Below are 10,592 nucleotides of genomic sequence, written 5' to 3'. Positions count from 1 at the left end.
TGATCAGTTAATGCATGTAGAGGAGTCTAAAACATGCAAAGAGATGTTAGACTTCCTCCAAGCTACATTTGTTACAAGTTCCAAGAGTCAGTCCATCTGGATCAGAGAAATGTGAAAACGAGGCTTGAATCCAGAAGAAATTGTGAGAGACATATAACAGATTTGAACACAATTTTTGATTAATTAAAACTAACTGGATTCGCATTTACTGATTATCAAAAACTGGAATTTTTTATTAAATCTATAGGAGAGAGTTTTGGAAATTTTATCTCTGTCCTGGATGGGAGAGCTGGGCTAACTTTTAAATATGCCATCTCCTTCTTGAGAGAGGGATGCATGGAACAGAATCTCCACGTTAATCCCCAGGCATCTGGATCAAATTACCTAGTGAGTGGGAAGAGGGGAAAAGCCCAACCCAGGGAAAGATTCAAGAACCAGTCACCATTATTTTAACTGTAATGGCAAAGGACTTTGGCAAAGGACTGTCCGTCACCTAGCAACATGAACTCCCACCCCTCAACCAATAGTAGCTCCTAAAATTTTAAAGAGACAGAAGAAGCGGGAGAGGCAAGTTTTTTAAAATGCTGGGACTAGAGGGAGTAATTTATTTCTGGATCACAGAAGCCTCATGGCTAATAGCAATGAGCCAAAAACAAAGAACTGGATTTAAAGATGGTGGATGCTCTAGCCACAGTACATTTTCCAGTGAATTTTTTGATAAACTTAGGAAAAGCGATTATGAAAAAGTCCAAACAGCAAATAGGCAAACTATGGAGATTCAAGGCATAGGGCGTATTACAATGCCAGTTGCCTGATAAAAATGTTGCAAATATAGCAAATGATGTATTGCTCATTCCTGAGTTGAACTGCAACATGGTAAGTGTGTCTGCATTAGACAAAAGAGGTTTTGCAATACACTTTGAAGACAAAAATGCACAGTAACCAAAAACAATGTTGTTGTTTTTTATGCACAAGCATTTGAAAATGGAGGTGTCTATTAGTTAAGTATTTCAGTCAGCAAGCAAACATGGCCCAAGTGCATGGAGATGAAAGCAGCCTGCACCTCTAGCACAGAAGACTTAGCCACCACGGTACAAAGGCGATCTTGGAGCTGCAGAACAGAAACCTTGCTACAGGTATCATGGTAAAACAAAGTGATAGTGATACTACATCTAAGTGCATGTACTGTGTAAAGGTAAAGGGGACCAGGCCCTCCTTTTCAACTTGAACTGAAAGGAGAAGCACCAAAGTGTTAGATTTTGTGCACAGTGATCTCTGTGGCCCCATCAATGTGGCTTCATTAGGAAATAATGGATAAGTTTTAAAATTTGTGGATGATTTTTCAAGATACTGCATAACTTATCTACTGAAGGAAAAGAGTGAAATCCACAACATGCTAAAGAAATACGTCACCATGGTCAGCAACAAGTTTGGCAAATGATCTTAGGCACTGCAATCAGACAATGGTGGTGAGTACATTTTGCACCACACCCATGCATTCCTGGATGAACAGGGCATACTGCAAATTAGGAGTGTGACGTACACTCCTGAGCAAAATGGCACTGCCAAAAGGAAGCTGAGATCTCTCCTGGAGATGTCAAGGGGAATGCTGACAGATACAGACCTACCGGACTGACTGTGGGGAGATGCCAACATGACAGCAACCTATCTCCAGAAGTGATTGCCAGCCAGGGGCACCACACAGACACCATTCCAGATATGGGACAATAGAGCCCCAAACGTGGAACACGTTAGAGTATTTGGCAGCAAAGCCTATGCTTATATACCAGAGCAAAAGAGGCAGTGGTTAGATGCCAAAACAGGAAAGATTGTGTTAATTGGCTCTGCTCCAGGAACCAAAGGGTATAATGATGAATTTTAAAACAGGTGACGTCAGCACAAGGAACGTGGTCTACTTTGATGAACAAAATAGAGCTGACAAGAAAAGAACTGTATGAGCCAGCTCAGAGAAGCCTGTTAAAATAAACAAATCCCTTACTAGCGCACTGGAGTACAGAAATGTGATCATAGAGCCCTCACTACCAGAAACACATCCTGAATCACATATGGAGCAGGAAGACAAAGTAGATGATGCAAGAGGCAAACCAGAGGCCAAGGGCAGTACAGCTAAAGAAGGGGATGTAGATGGAGATATTGAGACAGATGTGGTGGAAGATACTGCAACAACAGATCAGATTCCAGAATCAGCTCTCAGATGCTCATCAAGACCCAGCAAAGGCATACCAGTTTGACACCTGTCCTACCTCACAATGAACCATCAACTTGGCAAGAAATTGAACCAATGCTGAAGGCTGAGGCCAGCTGATGGAGGGAAGCGGCCCCAGAAGAAATACAACCCCTGCACAAGAACAAGTGTGGAACCTAACAAACCCACAACCAAGCAAGAAAGCCATAGGATACAAATGGGTGTTCAAGATAAAGCAAGGTGCAGAAAGCAAAGTAGAATACTATGAGGCAAGACTGGTGGCTGAAGGTTTTCTACAGAAGTATAGAGAAGATTTCGATGAAACCTTGGGCCCTCTTGTGAATGACAGCACCATCAGAATACTCCTGAGTCTAGCAACATCCAGAAAGATGAAAGTAAGGCACCTAGACATAAAGACTGCTTTTCTACATGGAGAGATAACAGAGGAGTTGTATATGGAACAACCCTAGGTTTCGCAAACCTCAGGCAAGAAAATCTTGTGTGCAAACTCAAGAAAGGACTTGGTGGACTTAAACAGGCAGCAAGAGACTGGAATGAAATGCTCACAGAGCAAGGCTTCAAAGGGGTAAGGCAGATCCATGTCTGTATATCAGAAACAGAAATGGTCATTTGAGCTTGATTCTTGCATATGTAGATTACGAGACAAAGAGATGAGGATTATGCAGGAATTGTGCATCACCTAAACAAGGAAGTGGAAATAAAAGAATTAGGAAATGCAACTTACTATTTAGGCATTCGGATTGAAAGCAAAGAGGACGATTCCTATCTTCTATGTCAATTGCAGAAGATTATTGAACTTTTGGAGGAATTAGGATTCAAAGATGCTAACACAAACTTTTGCCAAACAGCAGCTAGTACAGAACAGCAATAGGTAAACTCCAATACTTAACCAGTACTACCAGACCAGACATAGCAAGTGGTGGAAAAATCCTAAGCAGAAAAACCAGCTCACCCACTGAAAGACACCAGGTCACTGTGAAAAGAGTAGCTAGATATTTGGAAGGGACTATGGCCTTTAAACTAAGATTGCCAGCCAGTAGCAGTCCAGAACTACACTGGTAGGCTACACTGATGGAGGCTGGGCCGGGAACAACTCCAAACCACAAATCCAACAGGGAATACTTGTTCATGGATGGCAATGAGCTGGTCTCCTGGGCCAGCCAAAAACAAACAGCCGTAGCCCTATCATCCACAGAATCTGAGTACATAGCAGCAGCAGAAGCATGCAGAGAATTAATGTAGTTGAAACAGCTGCTGATGGATCTTGGAACTGATTCAGATTATGGAAGACAACCAGAGCTGCATCAGACTTTCTCAAACTGCACCAGGCATATTGAAGTAAACTACCACTTAGTGTGTGACTTAGCAGAACAAGGGATTATTGAGATGAGCTACTGTCCAACTGCAGAGATGACAGCAGGCATCTTAACCACGCCATTACCAAGAGAGTGCTTCGAGAGTCTGTGGCTCAAAATGAAGCTTCAGGACTCTTGCATTCGACGTTGAGAAGGGGTGTGGGGAATATTGCAACCTCGTCTGTATCAGGTTTCCCAGGCTTTCAAGCGCACACACATTGGCAAACTGACACTGGACATCCAAATCAGTGAGCCTTCTTTATTGCAGAAATCCCAGCAAAAGCTTAATGGTTACACTCTTCAGAAATCATATAGCTGATGGTCAGTAGCTATAGGCTCTATGTAATTCCAGAACAATCCAAAGCTAAAAACTACAGCCATGACAGAGATCCACACAACAGGTTTCCCCATTGAAATCTCTGAGGCTCAAAACACAGGGGAAGGGACTCAGGATTCCTGGGGTCACCATTTCCAGGCAATCAAGGACAAGAGTCAGTAACCTGAATGATTCCTGAAGTCAACCTTTCCAGGCAAAGACACAAATCTCCGCCAACGTTAGAAGGAACTGGGATGATTCCTGGGTTCATCGTTCTCAGGCAATCAAAGGCAAGAGTTCGAGAAGAGGCCCGAACAAATCCACACAAGAGACTTCATCCATCCTTGAACCTTCATTGGGATCTCTGTGCTGCATGGGTGAGGCCTATTAAGACCAAGAGTAAGTCCACACAAACAGAGAGTTCCACACCGCAGCTTTTGCCATGGTAACTCCACACTGCATGAGTCCAGACAGAGAAAAGTCCAACAGTCAGGATCAAACCCAGCCTGACAGCACTCTGGGCTGGCAACAAGGAAGACACACAATCCACAGCAAAATGAAAGTTCAAAGTCTATGAAAAGCATCATTTACAGTACTCCTTGTGGCAAGTCCTTAGCGATCCAGAGTTTCAATTAGAAGGAGAGTCCATGTGCGGAGTGCCTCCAGAAGCCCAGACAGTGATGGAACCAAACAGAGAAGGCTTTGGGCAATGAGATGAGATGTTCCTAGCAAAGGCTCTTTGTCTTTGCATCAGCCTAAAAGGGGAAGGTGTGACTGTAAAACACCCCCTCCGGATCCCTTGACAGACAAGGACTTTTGGCCTTTCAGCAAGGCTCCTGTCTAAACAGGGCGTCTCTGTTTGGCACTCTAGCGTTGATGCTTCAATCTGGGTGACCCTTCTGCAAACCACACCCCACCTCTGTCAGGCTCTCACGGACAGCTTCCAGCCTCCCTGCCTGCCAAGGCCAGACCAGCAGGTGGACAGGGAGTTGGGTGACTCCCCCTGACTCTGCTCTGGGAAGACTGATAGAGAGAAGCTCACACAGATGCTGACATTCCAGTGGTTGAATAGGCCCAGGCCCTCCCAGGCTACTTCTAATCAAATCCTGGCTATAGCCTACAAGGCCAACTGCAGTGCTGAAGCTGGGCCATGACAGTCTGCAAGTTACAGGAAGGGGGCAGTGTTGCAGTTAGCTAGTTAATGCATGAAAATTTTGAGCATAGCTAACCTTAGGATCTCTATACCCTACAGCATGGTTTCCTGCTCCTCCCCCCCTGCAACCTTCTCCATTGCTGGAAGCACATGGTGTGCTCTCTTGCTCCTGCCAGTGTTACAGAGCACAAAATGGACTGAACAAACATTCGAAAACCTATGCTGTGCCTGCATCTATATCCAGGAATATTTGTGAGTAATGCTTTTTTCTTTCCTTCACTAAAGAAGAGTGTGGTCTCCTTTTATTCTGAAATAGCCTTGTGTGCATATGGAACTGGTAAATGCTCATTCTGTTTTGCCTTTTTGTTTTTCTCTGCTAATTACTTTCCTAACAGCGAGTATAAGCAATTAGTGATGTTAGAGAAATCCACAGCGGATTCAAATGAGTGGATTCAGCTCCGGAATCTGCAGCAGACCAGCTGCACTTACTTCCGCGTCTGGAGAATTGTCTGCAGAACGGCACTCGGCTGCTTCCTTAACCGGAGCCATTCTCCTCCGCGCCAATCGCCTTTTTTTTTTTTAAAAGGCGATCGGCAGGATGTGCCCATAGACTTATACACAAAATAGAGCTGTGAATCTTGCATATTAGACTTATACGCAAGATTCACGGCTCTATTTTGCGTATAAGTCTATGGGCACATCCTGCCAATCGCCATTAAAAAAAAAAAAAGCGATCGGCATGGAGGAGAACGGCTCCAGGTAAGCGGCCCTCAAGCCAGCGGCTCACTGAATCCTCACGGAGCAGAGCCACTCTGGAGGATTCTGGGGGGGAGGAACGGATTGCCTTCCCCCCCAGGCAGATTCCCCACTGGAACGGATGGTGGGGAATCCGTACAGGAGTCTGATCCTGCAAGGAGACAGCAGTTTCTGGCCCCAGAAGTCTCTCTGGAGCAGCCACAAGGCAGCACAATGGTAAAGCACACTTACAGTGTACCTGGCCAGGTGTTTGTTCTTCGTCCTCTTTCAGCAGGGGGTGCTGGTACTATATCATGACTTCAGCAAGTCAACTGATAAAATGCCCCATGATATCCTGATTAGCAAGCTAGTTAAATGTAGGCTGGATGGCACTACTACTAGGTGGATCCACAGCTGGCTGGATAACTGTACTCCAAAAGTTCCTCATCAAACTGGAGAGAGGAATTGAGTGGGGTGCCACAGGGCTTGGTCCTGGGCCCCGTATTGTTCAACATTTTTGTTAATGACTTGGAGGAAGAGGTGGGGTACAAATTTGCCTATCACATTTGCAGATGACACAAAATTTGGTGGGATAGCGATTACCTTAGAAGACAGAAACAACATTCAAAATTATCTTGATAGCTTAGAAAACTGGGCAGTAAATAACAGAATGACATTCACCAAAGACAAGGGCAAAGTTCTTCATTTAGGACAAAGAAATCAAATGCACAATTAGAGATGGGGGATACCTTGCTTGGCAATAGAACTTGTGAAAAGGATGTTGGTGTTGGCGTTGGTCACAAGCTGAATGTGAGTCAGCAGTGTGATGTGGCTGCAAAAAAGGTAAATGCAATTTTAGGTTGCATCAACAGAAGTATAGTTTCAAAATAGCTGGAAGTGATAGTTCTACTCTAGTCTGTGCTGGTCAGATGTCACCTCAAATACTGTGTTCAGTTCTGAACACCATGCTTCAAGAAGGAACAACGATGATCAGGCGACTAGAAACGAAGTCCTATGAGGAAAGATTGAAGAAACTGGGTCTGCTTTGAGAAACCTGACAGGGCATATGATAGCATTTTTTCAAGTCCCTATAGGGTTGTCACACAGAAGAGGGCTGCAACCTGTTCACTATCATCCAAGACTACAGGACACAACACAATGGGCTCAAGTTACAGGAAAGCTGATTTCAGTTCAGGGAAAACTTCCTAATGGTCAAGGACAATGGAACCAACTGCACAAAGAGGTGGTGGGTCGCTGGAATATTTAAGCATCTTAGGGTGCTGAAGGAGCCAGCAGATGGACTCTCGGAACCTCTGTCTATTACTTTTAAGAAGTCCTGGAGAACAGGTGAAGTACCAGAGGCCTGGACAGCCATCTGTCAGGGATACTTTAAACTCAACTCCTGCACTGAGCAGGGAATTGGGCTCGATGGCCCAGAGGGCCCCTTCCAACTCTGATTCTATGATTTGTAGTACTTGGTCCAGGCTTCAGTGTCTTGCATAACTTTCCCCTCCCAAAAACTAACACAACGAGGTGGGGTAGGGTGGATATAAAGTAGTAAAAACTGCAGAATTAATTATGCAAAATTAAAGAAAATATGAACATTTGGAAAAAATTGAGGCAGATTGCAGATCTTAGCTTTTCTTGATGCAGAATTTGCATTTTCAAGATGTTTCACTATTAGTATCTTGCTGCTTCTTTTCAGAGAAATAAATGTGCTTATGAGCTGCCTTCAAAGCCAGGGCTCTCTTAATGTGTGGAGAAGGAAATGGGCTAAATTTCTCTTAGCAACTAATTATTAGAACTGTATGTATGCTATGATTCAGTAGGAGCATAGGGAAAAAAAGAATGTGGTATTGTGTGCAGAATTCAGCTCCCTGGGAATCTTGGCTTTTATTTATTTATTTATTATTAAATTTATTAATCGCCCATCTGGCTGGTCACCCAGCCACTTTGAGTTTAAAAAAGAAGTTTCCATTGCTTGGAAGTGTGTGGAAAATGCCTGCTTAGATCTCAGGAACCAGAAGGGCAACTGAATTAAGATTTCCATTATTCAGGGTTGTGTGGCTTCAGTCCACTGCATAGCTGCTCCCCCTGACTATCAAAATAAGATCATGAAAAGTGGTAAGAATCGCAGATGTAAATAAGTAAAATGTGGACAATTTGCATAATTTAGACCTAAATTCACAGCATTCAGCTTGTCTTGATGCAGAATTTAAATATTTTTTAGCATGGAACACAATCCTGCTTATTATTCCCCACTAAAACTCACTGAACAGTAAGGAAAGCAAATGGACCATCCTCTCCTATTAATGCCATGGATATGTGCAAAGGATGGAAAGCCCATCACATTTCTTGGCAAATAACCTCTCTCATTAAGATTTGCTCTTACCTGTATGAGTCCTTACATGTCTTTTCAGATCAAAGGTATCATTGAATCCTTTCCCACAGAAGGTGCACAGGTGTCTTTTTACTTGGCTGTGACATTTTATGTGGCGATTGAGCATGCGCTGCAAGCGAAATCCTTTGCCACATAACTCACAATTATGCATCAAGGCATCACCACAGGTGCCAGTGGTGAACTAAAAGAAGGAAATAAAACAGAAAGTTAGAATCACAAGAACTGAGGCACCGGTGGGTCCCTCAGATATTATATCCAACTCCACCTTGCCCTAAAGTACATCTGACGTTTTCTAGGGCTGGCCTGCGCAACTTTTGACCAACCAAACTGAATGCAGCCTACCAACCATGTACCTTGTGGAGCTTGACAATTCCCTTATTTTGCAGCTAGCAAAAATAGGAGTTTTACTGAGCCCCTGGAAAGTCCCCATCCATGATTGATGCGCTGCATTTTACTTGGTGGTTCACAAGTTGTACAAGCCTGGTGTAGAAAAATAATATTAATGATAAAAGGGTTTATTATGGAATAAACATTGTAGTAATAGATGTGAAAACTATGAAAACACAGACCCTTTCTACTTTTTGCAGCTGCAGGAAATTTACAGGAATCTTGTCTATGACAAGATCTCTAACTGATTAGGAGTTATATGTAAAGACTGTTCCTCACCCATGGATAGATAGACAGATAGATAATTTCTCCAGCACATTTATATTCAGCTCTCATAATTTTTAAACTATATTGAAGTTTTTCATAAATATTATAAAAATAAATAAAACAATAATTTAAAACCCACAGCATAATAGGAAAGCTACAAACTAGAGCAGAGCTTTCCAAACTTTTCAGGTTGGTGACACACTTTTTAGACATGCATCATTTCGTGACACGTTAATTCAGTTTTACTAGCAAACCAGAGGTTAAACTAACCCGTTATAAGAGATACGGACACATACATAAATTGTAATAAAAAAATGTATGGGGATAGAACATATCTCATGAAAACCTTTCATTTATATTTTTTAAAATATATGATTTGTAAGATAATAACATACATTGTTGTCATTTATAAGTAACAGTATGTAAATATGTGCAAGAAAATTTGAAAAATAAACAAAATTAACTAAAGTATTTACAATACATATTAGGACACATAGGCCCAGGTAGGAGCTCAGCTGCAAAAACACATGAAGTAGAGAAGCAAAAGTCCAACAAAAATGGTGTAAATATATATGTCTCACTACAAGGCTATATTGCTGTAAATATTTGCAATGCCTATGTCCAGAGTCCAGTTCCAGCACTCTCCGGTGGTACACTGCCAGTGGGTGGTCAATCCACGATTACAGCAGAGTAAAAATAAAAATAAATGGCAGAAATCAAATTATAAGTGCCATGTGGTGGGTGGCTTGCTGTTTGCCACATTGGGTTTGGGAGGGTAGCCTCCCTTCAGCCAGCAGCAGGTGGGTTGCCTGCAGCTGCGCTCGCCCAGGTGATTGGGAGCACACTGATTCTCCACTGAGCTCCATTCCGACTGGCCAAGAGGACAGACGGCCCGCTTGGTGCAGTCCCAGTCTCAGGTGGTGTTTCCACCCACGTGCTACTCTGGCCTGGCTGCGCAGGAGCACGGTGCAGAAGTCCATGAAGGGCGCGCTCGAAATCTCTGGTGCCGCTGCCACTTCTCCGTGCCGGCGTCGGCCAAGCTCTGCTCCCAGGGCAGTGCCTCCCCTCCCCTCTCTTCACCCCACGCCTCTACCTCGCCGTACTGCTCCAACACCGCCAATCATGTGTGCCAAGACGCCACAGGATCCCAAAGCAGCTAATGTTAAAGCAGCTAAGCTTTAGCTGCTTTAACATTAGCTGCTTTAAGAAGTTCCGGGGGAGGGGCCAAGGGAAGCAAAGTAAGGGAGCTCTGCGGTGCCCTTCCGCACAATTTTCTGCATTTCGCACGACATACCTACACACTGCCGCCGACACACTAATGTGTCGCGGCACACAGTTTGGAAAGCTCTGAACTAGAGCAACATAGAAATTAAGCCTTAACAATCCTATACCTGTCTGCTCAGAAGTAAGCGCCACTGAGTTCAGCAGGGTTTACTCCCAGGTACACCTATACAGAATTGCAGCCTTAGTTGTCTGAAAAGAATTATACAGTAAATATATCAGACCAAAATGATATAATTCTTTCTGGAAAGCATTCAATGGGGCAGACATATTGTTTTCTGTACAATAAGAACATAAGAGCAATGCTGAATCAGACCAAGAGTCCATCTAGTCTTGTATTGTACATAGATGAGGGAGGATTGTATCCTGCCAACTGCAAGAGCGTTACATTCTGCCCATGTAGCCACTAGTTCAGCACATGTTTTTTTGGTTTTTGCTTCCTGTTCCTCAAAGAGGGTGCCCACTTTTTT

General features: G+C 43.5%; 1 protein-coding gene across 1 annotated transcript in view; it reads right to left on the bottom strand.

Moving 5' to 3' along the window:
• Positions 1-10,592, bottom strand: part of OVOL2 (ovo like zinc finger 2) — a 55,463-nt gene that overhangs the window by 2,537 nt on the left and 42,334 nt on the right. Inside the window, exon 3 of the mRNA XM_084854807.1 lies at positions 8,179-8,368. Within this exon, the coding sequence (XP_084710933.1) occupies positions 8,179-8,368 (190 nt within the window). The remainder of the gene's footprint in view (positions 1-8,178; positions 8,369-10,592) is intronic.

The sequence above is a fragment of the Heloderma suspectum genome, chromosome 4 (assembly GCF_057233095.1).
Source record: "Heloderma suspectum isolate Gila_16-S chromosome 4, 16-S_ref, whole genome shotgun sequence".
NCBI classification, from domain to species: Eukaryota; Metazoa; Chordata; class Lepidosauria; order Squamata; family Helodermatidae; genus Heloderma; species Heloderma suspectum.
Note: the sequence above shows the minus strand (reverse complement) of the source record. Positions and strands in the feature narration are given on the sequence as shown.